Source organism: Octopus sinensis, linkage group LG8, assembly GCF_006345805.1.
Source record: "Octopus sinensis linkage group LG8, ASM634580v1, whole genome shotgun sequence".
Taxonomy (NCBI): domain Eukaryota; kingdom Metazoa; phylum Mollusca; class Cephalopoda; order Octopoda; family Octopodidae; genus Octopus; species Octopus sinensis.
The window spans coordinates 19100457-19123382 of NC_043004.1; the positions used below are offsets into that span (position 1 = coordinate 19100457).

Sequence of the window (22926 nt, forward strand, 5' to 3'; positions counted from 1 at the left end):
ATAAATGCTGGAGAACAAGGTCAATGTTCCTGTGTGTTGATTTCGCTATACAATTAATGGATGCAAGCTTTTCACAAACATACGCTCACTGAAACAAATTAACGCTATTATATATATATATATTGATCAATATTTATATGGCGGACATTGAAGAGAAAAAAACTGCGAAATATGGTGAAACAATTTATTTTTCTTACACTTTTAATCTGCTGAGAAGACAGATGCACATCACGATATCTTATGTTCTGTTGATTAAATTATTTGTTGTATTTTACCTAATCATAAATAGTATGCTGTAACTAAGTGTTCTCAAATATTGTCTTCATTAACATCGTGAGTACCAAAGTTACTTCAAAATCCCATTTTGCTTTTGACTGTTGCTTCATTTGTTGTGGCGAGCTTTGCAAAGCAACAAGCTAGGTTCTTACAGTTTGGGTCTGTGATCTAAATTTCGATTATTAAATGAAACGCATTTAATATATTCAGCAACTACATTTAGGAAATGTATGACTATTTTAACACCATAATTTCCATTCACCAAAAATAATAACCTTAAATGCGCAGAGAAACGGCAGTATATGTAATTATTGAGATTTACCTTCATTTCACGTTGTTTGGTCTCAAGTCTATTTTGATTGAGTAAGCCTATGATCAAAAGCATTCCAGTGGCGACTATCTTGTCAAGGACTACATTATCCAGTTATCACTTCCTTATTCCATTGCACTAAGGGGCAATGTACAATATATTATAGTGGGTCAAGCGAACATTTACTGTTAAGATTTTTCAATAACGCAAGATTAAGTTAGGTGCTTCATACGTTGTATGATTGTATTCAACGTTGTTTCATTATATATCTTGCGTAAATTAACATAAATTCTTGCTTTCAAAGAATTTTCACAAGCACGCACTCACACACACACACACACACACACCACACACACACACACACACACACACACATACACACGCTTACGCACATATATATATCTTGTCGTAATTGCTCAACATGTGTAGATAAACAGCCGACAACAGATGAAGGGTCATTCTTTATATTACTTGTCTTGTATTCCATTTGTTTCTTTATTCGCAAAAACGTTCGCATTTCATGACTTCCTATACCCATAAATATATATATATATATATATATATATATATGTGTGTGTGTGTATATATATATATATATATATGTGTGTGTGTATATATATATATATATATATATACATATATATATATATATACATATACATACATATGCATTTAGATATATATATATGTACATTGTTTGTTTTCACTGTTATGTTCTTGTTAACAAATTTGGTCCCCCGCAAACCCTAAATTCTATTTTGCTTTGCGTGAGCAACTGTTTTCTCGAAGAGACATCTTGCCATAATTGTTCGAATGTGAAGTAGATACACAGCCGACAACTATTGATGGGTCGTTCTTTATGTTACGCGTCTTCTTTTCTATTTGTTTCTTTCGTTGTTCGCAAAAAGGTCGTATTCCATGTTTAAGTACTTCGTATTTCATGTTTACGTTTTATGATGTCCTGTGCGCATATATGCATATGTATATACATATATATGTAAGTCTGTACATATAAGTATGTATATATATATATATATATATATATATATATATATATTATATATATATATATATACATATATATATATATATTATATATATATACATATACATACATATGCATTTAGATATATATATATGTACATTGTTTGTTTTCACTGTTATGTTCTTGTTAACAAATTTGGTCCCCCGCAAACCCTAAATTCTATTTTGCTTTGCGTGAGCAACTGTTTTCTCGAAGAGACATCTTGCCATAATTGTTCGAAATGTGAAGTAGATACACAGCCGACAACTATTGATGGGTCGTTCTTTATGTTACGCGTCTTCTTTTCTATTTGTTTCTTTCGTTGTTCGCAAAAAGGTCGTATTCCATGTTTAAGTACTTCGTATTTCATGTTTACGTTTTATGATGTCCTGTGCGCATATATGCATATGTATATACATATATATGTAAGTCTGTACATATAAGTATGTATATATATATATAATATATATAATATATATATATATATATATATATATATATAATAATAAATCTCTGGGCGAGATCTCTTCTGGTGACGTCGATGTTCGCCTGGGGCTAAATGCATCAGTAACACCCCCACCACCCCGCCCTGACCCTAGCCACATTCAGATGGCTGATCCCTCTTATGTTATATATATAATGTTTTTCAGAATGAGATAAAACTAAGGCTGTGAAGATTTTAGAACATTTAAAGATAGAATGTCTTACAACTGCTTCCAGGATATTTATTATACCCTTCATCGGAGACGGTGTGAGAAAATGGTTAAGCAATAGTTAATTTAGATAAGATACGAAATAGAGAGGGAAATGGAGGAATGAAAATAGATGTAAGATATACAGGGATATTGCATTTGTAGATCCATTATTTAGGCAGAATGGTATACATATAAGATTCCAATACTTTGCGAGTAAAATCCAGTAATATCTAAAATTGGTCATTCCAAGTATAGAGTTTGTACGCAGTGCTACTGAATCAAGGGTTTTTTTAAAGTGACCTAAAAGTAGGGAATGTATTTGTAAGTTGAAATCTAAAACAAGAAGAAAGGAATAAAGAAAAGAGAAAAAAGAGAAGAAAAAACAGGAACAGTGGATTAAAGAAAATAAAGAAAAAAGGAAAAAAGATAAACAAGGAGAGATATTATAAAGGAAAGCGTACCAGTTAGTGGTCAGTCAAGATAATTTGAAAGTAGGAATGGGGAGATGAGTGAGAGTAATAGAGAAAGGTTTTAGAGGGTAAAAAGATAGAAAGAATGGGTGTGTTAGAAAGAGAGAGAGAGAGGGGTATAAAAAGTAAAGGAGTGTCAGTTATGTAGTGATAGAGTGTAAGTGATGCGGCAGAGAGAGAGAGAGAGGGGTAGTATTATGGAAAGAAGAATTTGGGAATATAGATTAGGTGGTTGGACAGGTCACTGCTTAGTTGTAGAAGAATATATATATGTGAAGATGTATGCATAAATATATATATATATATATATATTAGACATGTATATATATATTTATACAGATATTATACATATCAATATCTACATATACAACTCGTACCCATGTGTATATGTACACACGCACATCCATATATACATGTATCTGTATGTATTATCTCCCCTGTATACGCAGGTATACGTACCTTGCATTCATACTTACATTCACACATACACACATACATACACGCATACACACACATACATTTACACGCACATATGCATTCACGCATATACACACGAATATAATTAGATGGTTGTGATATTCAAGTATGAGTGAGGAACTAGATAGGGATTAAGAGTTAAAAAAAAAGCGATTACCTAAGGGGCATTGTGGAAATATACTGTATGGGCGTATAAGCGTTGGAATTGTGGTAGAATTTGAATGGTGAAAAAAGCGGTGGTTGCATGTGCATAGTACCTAATTATATACATATATATACGTATACACACACATACACACACACAGACATATGTATATATATATATATATATATATATATATATATATATATATATGTGTGTGTGTGTGTGTGTGTGCGTGTGTGTTCGAAAATTTATGACAAGATGTCTCTTCGAGAAAGCAGTTGCTCACGCAAAGCAAAATAGAATTTGGGGTGTGCGGGGGACCAAATTTTGTAACAAAAACATGACAGTGAAAACAAACAATGTACATATATATCTAAATTCATATATATGTATATGTATACACATACACACACACACACACATATATATATGTGTGTGTGTGTATGTATATATATATATATGTGTGTGTAGCTATGTGTGTTTGTGTATATATGCTTAAGGATAGGTGGATATAGTAGTGTATGTATATGTTTACTAGGGTGTAACTGTAGATATGTTTGGAGATGTATATTTAACTCCATGTATTTAATGCTGTGTATTTGAAGCTGGGCATAATGAAGCATACTTGTATACGCTCGAACATGTTAGTTTACATATATGTGTATGAGTACGTGTATACACACACACATATACACATACCATAAACTTATAAAGCTAGTCACTTTTAATGGCGAGTTTGTGTAAAGTGACTGTTTATCACAACAATATCAAATTACAACCTCAATCTGTATTTCAACGAGTGGTCAAAATTAAGAAATTATTTATGACCACTACCATCCCATCAGTGCCAAAATCTTATTCTCAGCTCTTTAGTATCTTATCTCTTTATCTCTTACTCTACTTTATATTCTTAATTCTTTTGTTTTTATCTTTTTTTTACTTTATTCTTATTTGGCTAATTCTTATTCATATGTGGTTCTAACTTTATTATCCTTATTTTTATTATTTTTTTTTCCTTTTATTACTCTTGTCTTTTGCTCCTATTGTCTTTTAATTCCAGTACTCTTGCTCTTTATTTCTTATTTTTTATTTTTTTATTTTTTTATTTTTTAAACTTTTAACTTTATTTTTTTTCTTTCTATCTTATTTTCCCTCCTATCTTATACAAGAGAATTAAATATAAACTCATTCCAATCCATTTAACATTCACTCTACGCTGATTGGTTATACACTATGGGCAGATTTTCGAAATCCAATGAATCATGATACATTTATACAGTTAAGAAATTTTACAAATACACTTTTTCAAGGAGATATGATAAACATATTATAATGGGTAATACTACATGTACTTTTAATATTTTTTATATTGTGATGTGATTCTTTGGAATAACAATGTTTGCGGTTGAAGGGAGCTTTAAACCATCCCTTATATCAATAATACACTGGTGTAATAATGGATTGTTTATAAAGCTTGAAACACGTGTACCGCGATATCCTTTGTGTTCTGTTTTTAATTTTATTTGATATATAGATAGATAAACTTACTTGGAAATGGATGCGTGGCGTTCAATCATACAATAATAGAAATAATATATATATATATATATATATATATATATATCTGTAAATGTAATATGTGACAATTATTCGGTAGGTACCGAATAATTGTTACATGTTACATTTACAGATAAATTCCCCTATTTACATAATATCGAGGTCTCTTTCATTCTTTTGCTGTCTTACCATTTCTAGCAATATATATATATATATATATATATATATATTTATATGCATATATGGGTACAGGATGTCACATAGCGTAATACGAAGGCAAATTTAGGTATGCGAACAACTAGAGAAACAAATAGAAAACAAGACAAGTAACACGAAGAACAACCCTTCATCTGTTGTCGGCAGTTTATCACAGAAATGCTGGTTGTTATTTAACATATCTTTGTATACTGCCAAATATTTTGATAAATGTAGAGTTGATAAATCACTAAAAGTATGGTAATTTGTTAATAAGCTAGAATTAATAATCTACCTTCTTCATTTTAATGTATTTTCATATTTTATGTGATCTAAATATTACATTATTTATTAAGTCTCAGCGCCATAAAATTATAGATAAGAGGATTGCAATGAGTCAGCCAGAGAAAACCATCTCTATTTTAAAGCTTGAACATCGAAAGACAAATTAAAGCGTAAAGAATCGTTACCATGCCGGGTACTTTACGTTTGCACTTTACGTTCTGAATTCAAATACCACCGAGGTCGACTTTACTTTTTACCCTTTCGGGGTTGGTAACCTGAGTACCAGTTTAACACTGGAGGCGATGTAATCGACTTATCTCCTTCCTCATATTGCTGGCCTTGTACCAAAATTTGACATCAATATCTAAAGATGATTTCATCCTCTCCCACCCCAGCGGATTTGCTACATTTGAGCGCTTAACTCCTCTTTATGACTTCAGCCTCTGTAAGATTAGTTCCCACTCGTAGTTGAACCACCAAGAGTGACTGGATGTAGGTCATCATCGAAGTATTCCTTTCCGATCTTTTCTGTAGGGAAAAGAATCCAAGCCGGCGTGAAAGGAAGTTTATTGTTACGAAATCGATAATTGGTTTGCAGGAATAGTTTATTGTTCCCTCGTGGCGGTGCTTCGGGTTCCCGGGGCACGCATCCTTTTTATCACCAACTGAAACTTGCCAGAACAAGGTATAGGTTTATTGCTGCTTTACTGACACTGTGGGGTAGACTACAAGGTATTTTTCGAGCTGACCTCTGTAAATAATAATGATTGAACTCCTCATTTGTTATTCTGTGCGATGGACGACGCGGTATGGTTATTGTTTTGTACACTTTTCATATTGCAACTTTTGATGATCTTCTTTGCACTAAGAAAAAAGATGATATATGTACGGCACCGTGATATTCCACCTGCCGATGGTCTTTAAAAACGTTACATTCAGAATAATTCTCTCGTCTCTTCTTCAGAGGCATTATGTATGTATGTATGTATGTATGTATGTATGTATGTATGTATGTATGTATGTATGTATGTATGTACGTACGTACGTACGTACGTATGTGTGTATGTGTGTGTATGTATGTATGTATGTATGTATGTACGTACGTATGTGTGTATGTGTGTATGTGTGTGTATGTATGTATGTGCGTGTGTGTATGTGTGTGTATGTATGTATGTATGTATGTATGTATGTATGTATGTATGTATGCACGTATCAAGGCAACTGAAAATGTGAGTAAACGTTGTTACACTTCTTACCGCTACATTGCGAAATGCCTCTTTCCGTAATGAAAAGTGTATAAATGGGCAACTGCTCAACCTGCAGAGTGCCGAATGAATGTTAGAAAAAATTTTCCTGTAAATACCTATAAAGTCTGCCAGGATAAAGAAGACGCTAATACTGTCACCTTTTGTAATATAAGAACTACAATATATTTAGTGATGTCAAAAGAGGTGTATGCCTTCTAAGATACGGCGTAGTGGGAATGTTTAAATCTTTTTATCTAAAGAGAATTATGGTGATTTTAATCCGGGATAAATGTGCTCTATTCAACGGTGTGTAAACATACTTATCACTATATCACTTCTTAGACTCGATGATTCATGTAATCTATATATTGCTGTAGCATATGAGACACACAGTTTCTGTCTCTCAATTAAAGCATGAAATCGCCTACTGTTCCAAACTAGGCACCCGGGAAACTTCTATTCCTTAACAAATGAACGCATTTCACTTGTTGTCATGCTATTAATTTATTCTTGCTCACTAAAAACGAAACTGTTTTCCCAGATCGAATTTTATTGATGATTGCAAATAAAAAAAGGACAACGAATTTTATACACAACGTTGTGAGGAATATTTTATGTGTGCGATTATATGTGTGGATGTATCAGTATATATATGTTAATATATTTAGATGGACTCCCATATAAACACACACATACAAATACGCACATGCAGAGATACACACATACACACACGCGCACACACGTAATATATATATATATATATATATATATATACACATACATGCATGCATGCATGCATACATGCATACATACATACATAAATACATACATACATACATACATACATACATACATACATACATACATACATACATATGCTCACACATGCAGTAGGAGAAATGTCATGAAGTTATGTAAGTTCCGATTTTACTTTCTAATTAATGATTATGTTCAATTTAACATTTTAAGCACTTGGCATAACCCATTAGGCCTAAATTAATTTAAGACTTGATATTCACGTAATTTATTAGTTGTTCTCAGACCCTAAATTATGTGGAATCATTTGTTTGATAGCAACGAGAAACATGAAGTAGGACATCCATTTAATAAACTATAGTGTCTTGTAGAAAAGTTTATGTTACATTATATCCAAAGGTACACATACACAGATCTTTCGTGAGTAACACCAGCTGCAATACTTACTCGAAAATGGATAGACATGGTATTTGGTAACTGACACGATTCTAGTCAATAACTGAAAATGAACTCTGTTACCCTCTCAGTTGACGTTCTATATCCTTTAGACTCAAATTATTGTATCTTTTGTATCCTAACTAGTAAATAATTAATTGTGTGACAGTTGCAGAAAGGAAGCAAATATCAATATATATATATATATATATATATTATATATATATATATATAATAATAATAATAATAATAATAATAATAATAATAATAATAATAATAATGATAATAATAATAATAATAATGATAATAATAATATTAGGGAGTATATCCAAACTTACAGGGAAAAATTTCCCAGTATAAATAAATATAAATTAAATTAGAGATAAAACCACTATTAGGCAACTCAAACAGTGATAGACATAAACCAAAACATAAAAAAATAAATAATATAGTATACAATATATATATAGAATATAAAATTTTAAATTTAAATTATTAAAATTTGAAAATTTTAAATTTATATTTATGTCTATTACTATTTGAGCTGCCTAATAGTGGTTTTATGTCTAATTTAATTAATATATATATATATATATATATACGTGTGTGTGTGTGTGTGTGTGTGTATGTATGTGTGTGTGTGTGCGTGTGTGTGAGTGGTATTACAGATAAATGACCGATTTACAACGCCGATATGGCATTCGCATAATATATATAGATTCATTATCAGGAATCTATAAATATTACACGAATATTAATTTACATAACTTTAGTCTTACGGTTTTTATAATTTTGTCTTTTTGTGCTTTTATAATATCATTCAATTTATATTACGGACTTTGATTTCAGATTATATGTGTTATGCTTATTGAGACCATATTTATAATATTTTTATTATCATCGTATTTATATTATTCTATGACAGGTATTGGCAATTTTGTTATATGCCCATCATTTCTTGTTGAAGTTTTAGTCAGATATCAGCCCAGATCAGGTAGGATTATTTTCGAGATTGAGGTCAAATTTATTAGATAGAAATTTTCAATAAAATCAGATTGATGCATTTCTGCATGTCTGTTTACTAGATATCAAAATATTAAACTAGAAGGAAAACACCTTTCGTACCAACATAGCATGCTTCATTTTGCATTATGTTGAACATAGAGTTCTAGTTTAAAAACATTTCATTTACTTTTAACATATTGAAAATGAAAGCGATAAGTCAATACTTTGCAGGATCGCAAAACAATTTGCTTGTTTTAGGGATAGAACCTTTTGCGACGGCAGCGTGTTTCCATAGATTGGGAGAAAGGTTCGAGAGTGAAAATGTGCTTGAACACCATATTCTTTGTGAGTTATTTTCGATGTGTCATCCTTATAGTGTCTTAAAATACATGATCAGTTAAAATGTAGATGTTATTGATTTATGTATACGGAATATTTTTGCAAGGAAACCTTTTAGCAAGGCTAAATAGTAACAGCTATATTTGCAAAATGCTTAAAATAGAGTTTAAAATATAGAGTAGATAATTGTAGAAATATATACAGAATAGTGCTTGACGCCACCGGTGAGATTTCTTTTTTCACAGCTCTAGATTACATTTGCTGCAATCATTAAACAAACTTTACTGTCAAAAGTTGAAAGTTAAAGATATATTTAAAAGAAATGATAAACATGTAAAATTTTCCATGTCAGAGGCATTTATTTTCTTTCTATATACATTACGCAAAAAAAATAACAGAAAAAGCAGTGCCTAATATATTTTGTATCCTATATAAATGTAATATTATGTGTGTGTCCGTACGTATCCGCATATGAAACTATAGTCGCATACCGAAATAAATATATGCAGATGCCGGTGAGCGTAGTTGTTGATGAAGTTTTTAAAGTATATTTGATACTATTTGCATGATGTTATATTTCAATATGAATATATAAAAAATAGATGTTAATATAATAATAGAAGTTTGGAGTTAATTCTCAATATGTATTCGCTTTGAGAGCCAATGATAGAAGAAATGTCTTTAACAGAGAATTATTATTGGAGTGCTTCAGATTTATCTGACATAAACTTACAAAACGACGTCATGAGTTATTGCTGCCTCCATAAACGTAAAACTCAGTTAAGCTTTAACAAAATACGATTACAAATAATGTGCGACAATTTGTCTTTATGGCCAAGATCTGGCTGGATGCAAATTGACTCCTGCTTCAACTGGTTTAGCGATATTCATTAACACCATTAAATAACATGAGATTTAATTTGACTTGTTTTCGTCTTATTCAGTATTCTCAGGGTTATATTAACTTTTTGTTTTCATAGATTTTGTATAATGTCAGGTTTGTAAAAGATGGTTGCTTTCTCTTTGAGACAATTACCAAGACTGCTGACTCTTGAAATCAATTGTTTCCCTTTTAGTCACGGCTTCTATTCTTTAGCGTGATGATTGTATCAGATTTTAAAATAGTTTTCTTGTAGGTATTATAATTAAATCATTTAATTTTCTAAGAATGAATAGCTTAAATATTTCATGATAAACAAAACAATATCAGCTAACACGATTTTAAGTAAGCACACTTTTCAATGTGCCTGTTGTAATTCTTCACGTTAGCTACGATGTTATTTAATTTCATTGCGTGTTTAATGAAATTAAAATTATATAAATACTAAAAAGACATAACGACTGAACTCCTCACTGCATTACCATAACACTTCGATCTATAATATAAGAAAATATTGAGTAGTGGGGAGAAGGCAAAACTAAATTTCGATATTCACAGATCCAATAAAATTATCAATGTACAAATCAAAAGTAGCAAGGAAACATAATTGTCTCTCCCCGTTGTGGATGAAGGTGATTTACTTCTCTTCAGATACATTACTGGTCATTAAAGCTTCTAATTTAATCGGCGTTTATTATTGATTTTGTCCTGGTAGTTGGAACCTCTAAGTTAATCGTCATTGTGTATATTGATTTGTTTCGGAGCAAAAGTATTTGCCATGGATTTTGCTGGCCTTCTGTGGTTATGGTTCCACTCGAACAGTCACAAGTAGACAGTAGCAGATAAATTGTGATGAAGGAATTTCTGAAAGCTGATTTTCTAGGAAGGAAGACTTTATATTGTATCTAATATGCGTCCTGGGAGCGGACATAATATGAGTGACGAGAAGAGGAGGAGGGGTTAGTGAGTCAGAAGTACCTAAGTGGAGATGACAAGAGACAAAAGATCTTCGTGGTAGTAGTGGTAGGGAATACAGAGGCAGGAGACCATATTTGTTACTAGATATAATAAGCAACTTCAAGCCTATCACTCGAGTGAATTTTCTTTGGAAGCAGTCAAGTAAAAATTGTCTAAATACATATATGATGCCCGAGGCGATGACCTGGCAGAATCGTTAGCATGCCAGGCAAAATCCTAAGCGGCATTTCGCTGGTCTTTACGTTCTGAGATCAAATTCCGCGTGGTCGAATTTGCTTTTCGTCCTTTCACAATCGATGACGCAAGTACCAGTTGCGCACTAGAATCGATGTAATCGTCTTAGCTCCTCCACCGAAATTGCTGGCCTTCTACTAAATTTTGGAACCAATATATATGAGGTGTCTCTGTGTGTATATCTTTTTCGTAACACTTTAGAATTTCAAGCTGTCGAATTTGTCCCTCTTTATTAGATTTACACTTTCTAAATCATTTGACAGGAGCTGGAGTTGTTTTGTAAATTTATTGTGTACGGAAGTTGATTTTGCTAGCTTCATTGTTTCATAATGCTATAATTAACGTTCATAAATTCAGATAATTCTCCCGGCATCGCAACATAATACGCTACTTTAGCGTGTGGTCTAGCGCACTATCTATATATCTATAGTCTATGCAGTGAAATGACCTGATCTGGGTTAGGGTTAGGGTTAGAAACACTTTAAAATTACAGATTGAAAGTTCAGACGGTGAAAGTCCGTTAGTGCTTTCTCATGTCTACACAAGAAATGTGGTTCTTCATGAACTTCTGCGGTGAATCATTCCTGTATAGTATTTTGAGATAAATATAATTTCCTTTTTTCGTGTTACTTTAGCATTTTCATTTACTTACTCATTTTCTAATTATCAACTTTCATCGGTTTATTTTTTCAAAAATAACGTCGTCATCGTTGACGGCTCCGGTACTCTAGCATATTATAAATAACCTAAGGCCTTAAGATCGAGAGAAATAAACAACAATGCAACGAATGTAACTCATGTGGTTTTTATATTCCAAAGCACACTCCAAACAACAATGAAAAAATACATCCGCCACTACTACTACTACTACTACTACTACTACTACTACTACTACTACTGCCGCCGTCACCGCCATCACCATCCTCGATACCGCCGCCATCACCACCACCACTGCTACTACTTCTATGCACAGCCCTCTCTCTCTCTCTCTCTCTCTCTCTCTCTCTCTTTTGTCTCCCTGTCTCTTTCTCTCTTCCTATTGTTTTCCTGTAGAATATGACCTCGATATTATTACAGTTCACAGTTAACAAGTGTCTGGAATTTTAATATTTTTATCATTTTATCATATTTGATCCTTCGTTGTCATCTCAATAACCGCATTTTATCGACTTTATTACTTTCTCATTGTATCACATTTAAATATTTCATAATGTTATTTCGTATAAAGATAACTGCTACTACTACTACAACAACTACTACTACTACTGCTGCTGCCGTTGCTGGTGTTGTTGGTGTTGCTGCTGTTGTGATATCACATGTTTAAACGGCATCGTTTACTCTCTATGATCTAAGTCATCATGCCTGATACATATCTTTTGCAGATTGGTTTCTCGAAGAGTTGAAAGAATGAAATCGATCCCAGAGGATTCATCACATAAATACCGTAACAGTGTTATGAGGTTTCTGTCTCTGCACTACATTTTGTTGAAACTGTTTTAAAATGTGGTGGTGGTGGTGGTGGTGGTGGTAGTGATGATGATGATGATGATGATGATGATGATGATGATGATGATGATGATGATGTTGATGATGATGTTGATTATGGTGGTGGTGGTGGTGCTGCTGCTGGTGTTGATGATGATAATGATGATGATGATGATGATGATAAAAGAGGAGGAAGATGAGGAGATGAGGAGCAGGACTAAAACGAGAAGAAATATGATTTTGCGAAGATCAAACTTATACGAATAATTGTTTTTCCTTACGTTTGAAAATTGGAAAAACAAATGTAAAGTTGCTTGATTATATAGTCTGTGTAATTAATTACACAATGACATTCACATTAATTAATGATATTAATTCTATTAATATGTATTACTAACTATCCATATATCAAAGGTTTTATACAAACAGAAAATCTGGATATGAATGGACATCAAAGTATCTGTAACAGAATGTAGTACGTATAATTGAAATTCAATGTGTTTCATACAAGCAGAGTATAATCATACTCTATCCATCAAACTTTTCTGCCACTATTTCTGCGAAAGTAGTGGAGTGGATGGTAGAGGTTTCAGATCCCCAAGGAATTATGGTTGCAGTTGTATAAAAATGGTGAGGTGACTCCTCGATTTAACAGAAGTGCCCATTTATAATTATGAAGGTCTGAATATATATATATATATATATATATATATATATATATAATAATAATAATAATAATAATAATAATAATATCAATATTAGGGAGTATATCCAAACTTACAGGGAAAAATTTAACAGAAATTTAACAGAGTTGCCTAATAGTGGTTTTATCTCCAATTTAATTTATATATATATATATATATATATATATAATATATATATATAATTTTAGCTTTAATAAAAGAAGCATAGTACTCTACGTTCGGTATTTGAGTACTATTTTTTCCACCTTGCATTTATGTTTTCCTTACTTGTGTATATATATATTAAGCTGTGCCCAATTACTGCTTCAGCGAAGCAAGGTAAAGTGTTTGCATATACATAGGCACAATGAGTCAACTGGTTGTCTAGACTAACATTGGTTAATCTGTCTCACTTTTCAAGCCCTGTGTGCGTATGTGTCCGAGTATATGTGTGCCTTTCAGAAAGTGTGTATGTTTGTGTGTTGTTGCAAAGAAAATTATATAAATGTAAATTTTTCGCAAAAGTGTTTAAAACTGTTTGAGTATATTTTCCCGTTTAAATGTAAATTCCAATATAATGTTTATTCTTTAATTCTGTCTTTATATTGTATTAAATCATTTTCTTTTATTGTTCCAGAATATAAGAAAAGACATGTGTCGTGTTGTGTGTAACCCATTGACAATAGTTTTGATATCAATGCAGGTAAGTAAATATTGGCAATATACTCTGAACCGTAAAATTTTCAAATGTCATTTTTATATCGTAAATTCTCGCAATTTATTTCGGGGATGTAAGTGTAAATATTTCAAGACATGCTGGTTTATGGCTGAGACCTAAATTGCAGATTACCATTCAACTTTTCCTGAAACGGAAGCGAAAACGCAGCTGTGTTGAATGCCGTGTATGGCAGTCACAAGCAGTTGTCATGGAAACCGAAATGCACGTGCATCTCGTGGCGGTGTGGGATATAAAAATCAACTTGAACTGCGTTTCTGGCATTCGTAATTCCTGCACATTCGCAATTTGTACCGTTTTGTGTTGGTTTTGTTGTTATTTCTACTGTTGAGATAAGTACCTGTGTTATATTGCTTGTTGTAGGTTTTCCCTTTTGGGATTACCTGTTGTTGTCAAATTTATTTCTGCGTCTTTTGACGCACAATCTGCAGTTGCAGTCTTGTGTCCATTTAACGTTTCTTTCGTTTAAAAGCGAATTGTTTTTTCTATGCAAGAGCCGTGCAGCTTGGAGGTTGAAAACTTCCAATGTGAATCGGAGGACCACGTCGTGGAGCAGGCGCCTAAAGAGGCTCGAATTAGCAATATCGGAGGCAGCTACGCGTCCATGACCAAAGTTGACAGTTATGTTTCCATGGCCGAAGTCACCAGCGAGGGAATGCAGGTTAGTGGAGAAAGCTCGAAAATTATAAGGTCTTAATCCAGAAGGGGGGGTCGAACTTCAGATTGGCCTCACCAAAGAAAGTTATAGATAGCCCGAAGAAGAAAACGATCACCTATAGAACATTATCAATGGCAACAAAAAAGATAGAGATGGCTTCCAAGGATGCCATCCAAAAATGTTTACGCCAAATATGGAACGAAACAATGTTTATAAACAGGGGGAAACGTTTCGATACGGTAGAGGGGAGATTTACGTATGAAAACGAAGCAATAAAACACTCATCTACACCTCTAAAGTCGGCAGAGCTTGTGCTACAGCCGACTTACCTTGATAGACGGACCTCCAGAATTAGAGTTGGGGAGGTCCAACGAGTGATAAAGGAGAGGTGACTGAGAGCAGCCATTTTGTTAAACATGAAAGAAGAACTACATAAACTGAAAACGACCAAAACACAACAGCTAAACTTTTGGGGCTATGGTCTGGAAGTAATAATTTAAGTCACCAAAGGGATCTGGACAAAGTTACAGATCTAATCAATTAAGAGTGATAGTAGGGGGCAGAAGCTCAACGTGCTACCAATGCAGGGAAAAAGGTCACACAAAGGATAAGTGCCCACAGGTTTTGCACCCAGTAGTACACCCCACACCCAGCTTTCTCATACAATCAGTTGAACCAAAGGACATTAGATCAGACAAACCCGCCAGCCTATCAATAAACGACAGGCCGAAGGAGGGGAAATCGACCAACAACTCGACTAACCTAATGCTGAACAATATCCCAAAAGAAAAAAAGCAACAGAGACCATATCAAAACAAAGAAAGAACAGAGAACTATGAAAGATACCCACATCGAACTATCACAAACTGAAAGCATCTACGTTGAGGAGTCGGTCAGCAAAAGAAGGGATACAAAAGGTATCCGCCACCTAAAAATCTACCAACTGCAAACCAAGACCAGCAACCACAAAGCACACACACAACTCAAACAAAGACAACCAACAGTATGATAGCACACATTTCTCAAGCAACCTACTCGTTTGCCACATTCACGCAGGACATTTCACCACCATCAACACCTAATAAAACAGACACGATTCTTCGTCCAATCCCTCCAGACACAGACTCAGAACGGTCACACACAGATACACTTGCTGACACAAAAGAGACACAACTCCGCCCCCACCGAAAAACGGCCTTCATAATGATTTACAAGGCAAAAAATGCAGCACTGAAAAAAAAGATAACAAAACAAAAGTTAATCATAAACGTGAAACCAACCATTGGTGATTTCTCAGCAGATATGAGATGTTCTCTCATTGATAAAGAGAAGTTCCAGAAACTTAGAGAGACATTTAGGTCGGATATGGATCTGTTGGGACTGGAGGTGGTGATTGATTTACTGCCTCCAGTCGCCGACCACAGTGACTTGAACGCACTGATCATTAAAAAGTAAGTTAATTTTATAAAAGAAATATGTTTTTATTTTAAAAAGGAGATACATAAAAAAGACTCCAAAGCGGTAAACATTAATCTAAAAAAAGAAAAACAGAGTTAAATGAAGCTGCTTGGGTTGAGAGTCTCGAGTAGCCGTCATTACACTTTCGCATATTTTATATTTCATCCACTTTGTCACTCTCCACCTCACGTCCACTTTTATGTTTGTCTGTCCTTGTGCCGTCCCCTCTATGTTTATCCTTTTAGGATAAATAAAATCAATTCGTAATCTGGGTGCATCAGGTGTGACCCGATTGTCAACAGCGCAGAGAGAACAAGCCATCGCCCGATTGCAAGCAGGACATCGTACCCTGGTTGTTGCGAAAACTTACAATGTCCATGTCAGCACCATCTATCACCTACAACAGCGATACAACAACGCCAACAGCACTGCAGACCGAGCCCGCAAATTCCCCAATCCCACCCCGGGTGACACCACCCAGGCAGGACCGCTCCATCCACCTTGTACACCTCCGTGATCGCTTCAGATTGGCTAGCATGACAGCTCGCGAGACCATTGGCACTGGACAGTGACCTATCAGCGACGACACGGTACGACGTCGACTGACCACCAACAGCCAGCGTTGCCGCCGTCCTGCTCGAGGGCGTCCTCACTACCCGCTACCGTTAGGTGCAACTGCAGTAGGCTACACAGCATTGACATTGGCGACATCAACAATGGATATCGATAGTCTTCTCTACATTTCTCAGATGGTAGAGTGAGGGTATGACGTAAAAGGTGAAGAGAGACTTCTGGGGTGGCCAAAACCTCATGGTTTGGTGTGCTATACGCCTGAATCAGAGAATTGGACCACATGTGTTCTAAAATGTTGATGCAGGAGGAGAGAATGGTATTACAGCTCAGGGCTACGTTGACCAGATCCTACGACCTCACATAGTGCTTTTCTTTACACGCCATCATAGCCACGTGTTCCAGCAGGGCAATGCTCCCTCCCACACAGCCAGGTTCACCATGGATTGCCTGCATCTGCACAACAGCAGAACCATGCCGTGGCTGGCTCTCAGCCCGGATTTGAATCCAACCGAACACCTGTGGGATGAAATCCAGAGGCGACTGAACGAGGTGGTTCCAAGACCGACAACTCGTGTAGAACTGGAGGCAATTTTCCTCAGGATCTGGGCCGAAGTGCCAATGGATTTTGTGAACTGCCTCATGCACTCCATGTACCGACGATGTCTGGCCGTTTTGAACACCCAAGGAGGGCATACACGGTATTGAACATGTCATGCCCTAGAATCTCGATGTTCTGGATCCGCCCACTACCAGAACACATGACAATGACCCCTAGACTGCGGTCAAAGTGCATCAAAGTAATTCACTTTATCAGATTTATCAAAATTTATCTCTGACATATTGAAATTAAAAGATATTTCACAGTCACATACGTCTCGCGCTTCTTTTGCGATTCAGTGTATTTCAAAATAAGACTGTTGCGGATATGTTGTTTCAGTTGACCAAATATGAGGGTCAAAGTTTAATGGAAACACAAAAAGAATGGCTTTATGTTATGTTCATGTTTCTGAAAGCTTTTTGGGATAGTAACGTATCAAATGGTTTAACCCAGAAATTACACATTGCTAGTAAATTACATGGTAGACACATTAAACGCATATACAAATACATGCCGACAATAGTGGCGTCAATACTATTTACTTACAACACCTCAGACGACAGTGCAGTAAAAATAGATTAGCGTACATCTCTACCAGACGTGAGCGAATGTATTCCACTGGTATCTAAAACACTGAGGTAAATATTTGTAACTTTTGTACATCATTGACGAATGCTATACAAAATATATCTAGTTTGAATCATCAGAGGTCTTAAACTACAAATAGAAATATACTTTGTATTCATTCGACAGAAGATGCATGAAAATCTAAAGCGATAAAATATTAATATATAGTCACACAATGAATCGAGAGTAGAGTTATTGGTGTATACATAGTGTATCTCTTTTAAATACTCATAAATACAAAAAAAAAAAAATGAAAGGAAAGATGAAATGCTTATATTTAGATTGCAAAAGATATTATTACTAAATTTTAGTGTACTACTCTGATATTAAAAAAACAGACCGTAAAATATCTTGAGGAAAAATATATCTTCAGAAGGGAAAGATGTCTCAGTTGCACAAGTCATAAGAAAGAATAATGATCGACAATATGTTCTATATCTGTCATGCGCAAACGTCAGTCAGCGGGACTTTATGAATAGCATGCCAACGAAAACGTACCATGAAGTATTTTAGAAGAGCGGCCCACCTGATGATTAAAGCCTTGTCTCATGCAGTCTACTCGTCATAAAAGTTGCCCATGCCTGTTCTATATTGTCACAATTTAATCTATAATAATCTAATTCAAACTACAACTTATTACACAATTTACTCGAGTTTCTTTAGATATGGAGCTTATGCCGAACACATACATGCACATACAGACACACACACATTTTGTGCATAAAGCGTATGTGCGTGCATGCTTGTGCGTATGTGTACGCATTGGCGTATATTCATGTGTGTGTGTGTGTGTGTGCGCGCGCGTGCGTGGTGTGTATGTATGTGTATGTGAGTGTGATAGAGACAAGCAGAACCTACGAAAGAAAAAGGTAACATTTTATATATACACAATAACATTAAAATACAACTGCTATCATCAGATCTAAGATCTTTCTTATCTAGATTCTCACTTATCATTTAAACAAGTAATACATTTATTTTGTGTTAGGCCGCCCAATCCTAAAGTCGTTTGATGACAAGTTTTGTAAAAGACGACTACACAACTGAAACAAGACACCCTTCTAAAACCTATAGAGGTGCGTCAAATATTTAGATATTTTATTGCCATTTACAAAAGGAGCTGCTAACCTCCAGTTTTAGCTTCATACTAAATGAACAGGGAAATGTAAACTACAGTAATAATCTTCGTCAAGGAACGAAAATGTTTAACAAAAAATTCTGTTTTTATACAAAACTTTAATGACCATACAGCCTAATATGCAGAAATTCATTATGTTTCTATAAGATTTCTAGTGCAGTATAGATACACAAAATAATTTGACCAAATACGTTTCAAACTAGATAATGTAATGGTTTATAAATATGAATTTGCAAATCAAAGAAATCTGGACAAAAGAACTTTCAAACAAAAGATTTTCATGCATGAGAATGTTAAATGTTATTCAGTTCAAAAACTTAACTTCCGTCCAGAAGTTATTTATAGAAGAACAATATATGAATGTATGTATGTATATATATATATATATATATATATATATATATAATATATATATATATATATATATATATGTATATGTATATATATATATATATATGTATATGTATATATATATATATAATATATATATATATATATATATATATATATATATATATATATATATATAATATATATATACATACATTCATATATTGTTCCTCTATAAATAACCTCTCTATAAATAACAACGCGAGGACGTGGATCAAATATAGTATTATTGGACGCTCAGGAAAGAAGGAAAGAAGGAAGGTTTAACGTTTCGAGCGGAACTCTTCGTCGGAAATATAGGAGAAGGAAAGATCCAGAGAAAGGAAAACAGGGGAAAAAAATCGCCAACGGTACACACACACACACATATATATATATATATTATTATTATTATTATTATTATTATTATTATTAGCAACGGAAGCTGTATTGATGCCAAAAGGTAATTTTTATATCCATCTTAACCCATTAACGCTATGGTACATTTTTAACAGCCGAAGGATAATCCACAATATTTCATGAATGAAAATAGATCAGGATAAAAGTATTGTTTATTGTAATATCTTTACAAGATATATAGTCAGTGTTGTGCTATTTTTCTTGCTTGAAAACAAATGCAAGGAATACAGCCATTTATTTTGTCACTCACGAGTAAAAAAAGCACTCTGGATCAATTCTCAATTGATGAGAAAAAAGATACCGGAAATAGTCTAACACGGCGATGTTTTAGGCATCAAATCATTTTGTTAAATCTGTGTAAAATATTTTATCGACAGATAAGATTTTATCGTCAATAGATTGGTCGCGCCATTTTACTTAAGAAAGTAAACTACATTTGTTACAATTTCAACAGAACAAAGACACACATCTGACTTAAACATGACCAACGCTCAAGTAGAACCCTAATAGACCCTCCAAATATTAGGACTCATTCTAAACGAGTATTTTTTCAGGTGAAAGCATGTCCTCTTTCTTTCCTTTTCTCGGAGACATGATATTTCCAAGCGGTTGCTCAAAATCTACAAAGATTAAGTGAGGAGCACAATGGATTATTACTTCCACTTCTGGGATAATGCTACTGTTGCACATATAGACATTTAGGATCGCATCCCGAGACAACCTAATTGATCTACTGGCATAAAATCACCGCTGAAATCTCACATTTATCACCTTTTTCTAGTCATTAGAATAATTGGTTCTTTAGGCGCATGAGGACGCGTGGAGTAGTGGTTAGGGTATTCGGTTGACGATCGTAAGGACGTGAACTCGATTTCCGGCGGCATGATATGTCCTTGAGCAACACGCTTTATTTCATGTTGCTCCAGTCCACTCAACTGGCAAATGAGTTGCACCTGTAATTGAAAGGGCGAGCCTTGTCACAAACTGTCACGCTGAATCTCCCTGAGAACTACGTTAATAGTACGCACATCAGTGGAGTGCTCAGCCACGTGCACAATAATTTCACGAGCAAGCAGTCCCATTGGTCAGATCAATTGGAACCGTCGTCGTCGTAACCGATGTAGTGCCAGTAGTATATTCTTGGTTCCTACCATTCCCACTCAAGCACTTCCAAATCACTGGTTTCTCCTCCCCTTGTCAAGCATGGTATCCTGACACCACCTCTCAGACACCACACTAAACAATATTCACATCCTTTACTCCCCAGATCGTTTTCTGCCTGGAATCTCTTCCTTCCTCACGTCTTCCTAGTAATTGACGATTTACAACAATCTAAACGGAACATAAATGCGTCAACCTCATTTGCCTCAGAGAGCTGCGAAAGACATGAGTACTGGTTGTAGCTCAAACTCCAGTATATGTATGTATGTATGTATGTATGTATGTATGTTTGTATGTATGTATGTATGTGTATGTGTGCACACACACATGCACTTATACACAAACATATGCCACATGCTTATACATAGATACATACATACATACATGCATACATACATACATACATACATACATACATACATACATACATACATACATACGTACATACATACATACATACGTACATACATATCGGTATTGGACAAACACGAGAAGAATGCTAAGCGAACTGAAGGTTCGAGGTATAAAATTTTACGATCGAATATTCTAATTTAAAATTAGAATATGCTATTTTATATAAAGATTTATGATATTGGCACAAGAGCACATGCTTTCATTTGAGTGGGTACAGTTGATTGAATCAAATCACAGTATGTTACTAGTACTTTTTTTAGTCAACCATAGAGAGATAAAACGCAATTTCCGGTAGGATTCGAATTTACAATGCAAATACGACAATATTTTTCGTGCTCACTTCTGATTCCAGTACCCACCGGCCTTATACTTTATATAATGCATAGTTAATGTCAACTTCTGTGGATTTTAAATGCTATTTCAATTGTAGCTTTTACGAAGTGAACACATCTATAAATAGTTTCAAACTTGACTCTGTATTTTAGTAACAGCGAAAACCACTCATTGCAACATAGGTTTTGCAATACTTTCTTTATACTCCATATAATCGACTTAACACGTCATAAATTTTAACTTAAATTCACTTAGTTGGGTAAAACTACATGTTATACCATAAAACGTTCATTGACGTGAATCTCTTTGTGAAGAATAAATCAACAACTTGTATATTGATGATGATTGCTCTATCGAATTTATCTATAAATTGTTTTTACTGTGGCGCAAATGGGATCATCAGTTATTTTTTTTAGCTACTAGTTACAAGTAAATTTACTTTATCAGCACCATATATGCCATGAAAATGTAAGGAGTACCGTTCTGTTACATTCCTCTTCCTTTTAATTTAGTCTCCGAAATGAATTTACAGCTTGGTCCTTGTGTTATTACACATTTAACTGCTTTGGTGCAGTCCACTCAAAATGATGTCACGACGAAGGATAGTCGCACCAATTGAATGCTAATACTTGGATGAAGTTTTTTTTTGATCATGAAACTTAAATTTTTATTATCTATTATTTATTGTTCTTTAGTAAATTGTCTGATTGCCATGAAAAATTTATTTTGAGATAATTCAAAGAAAATATGTATAAGCGAATGTCACAGATATGTTCAATCATTATTAATTCTAAATATACATTTAAAGATTTTTCGTTTGTTAAGAATTCGTAAAGTAAAGAGGGAATTAGAATCACTTTATTTCAATTCCTGCGATATTCCCCCTGCAGTTAACACGATGTAGTGGCTGTGGAACACACGAGTGGAATCAAATCAAAGTGATTATATTGATATTTTTGACAAAA

At 34.1% G+C, this 22926-nt stretch overlaps 1 protein-coding gene across 1 annotated transcript in view; it reads left to right on the top strand.

Moving 5' to 3' along the window:
* Nucleotides 1–14068: 14068 nt before the first annotated feature.
* LOC115215171 (calcitonin gene-related peptide type 1 receptor-like) overlaps nt 14069–22926 on the top strand; it is a 159047-nt gene continuing 150189 nt past the window's right edge. Inside the window, exon 1 of the mRNA XM_029784351.2 lies at nt 14069–14179. Coding sequence (XP_029640211.1) covers nt 14129–14179 — 51 coding nt within the window. The 5' untranslated portion in view covers nt 14069–14128. The remainder of the gene's footprint in view (nt 14180–22926) is intronic.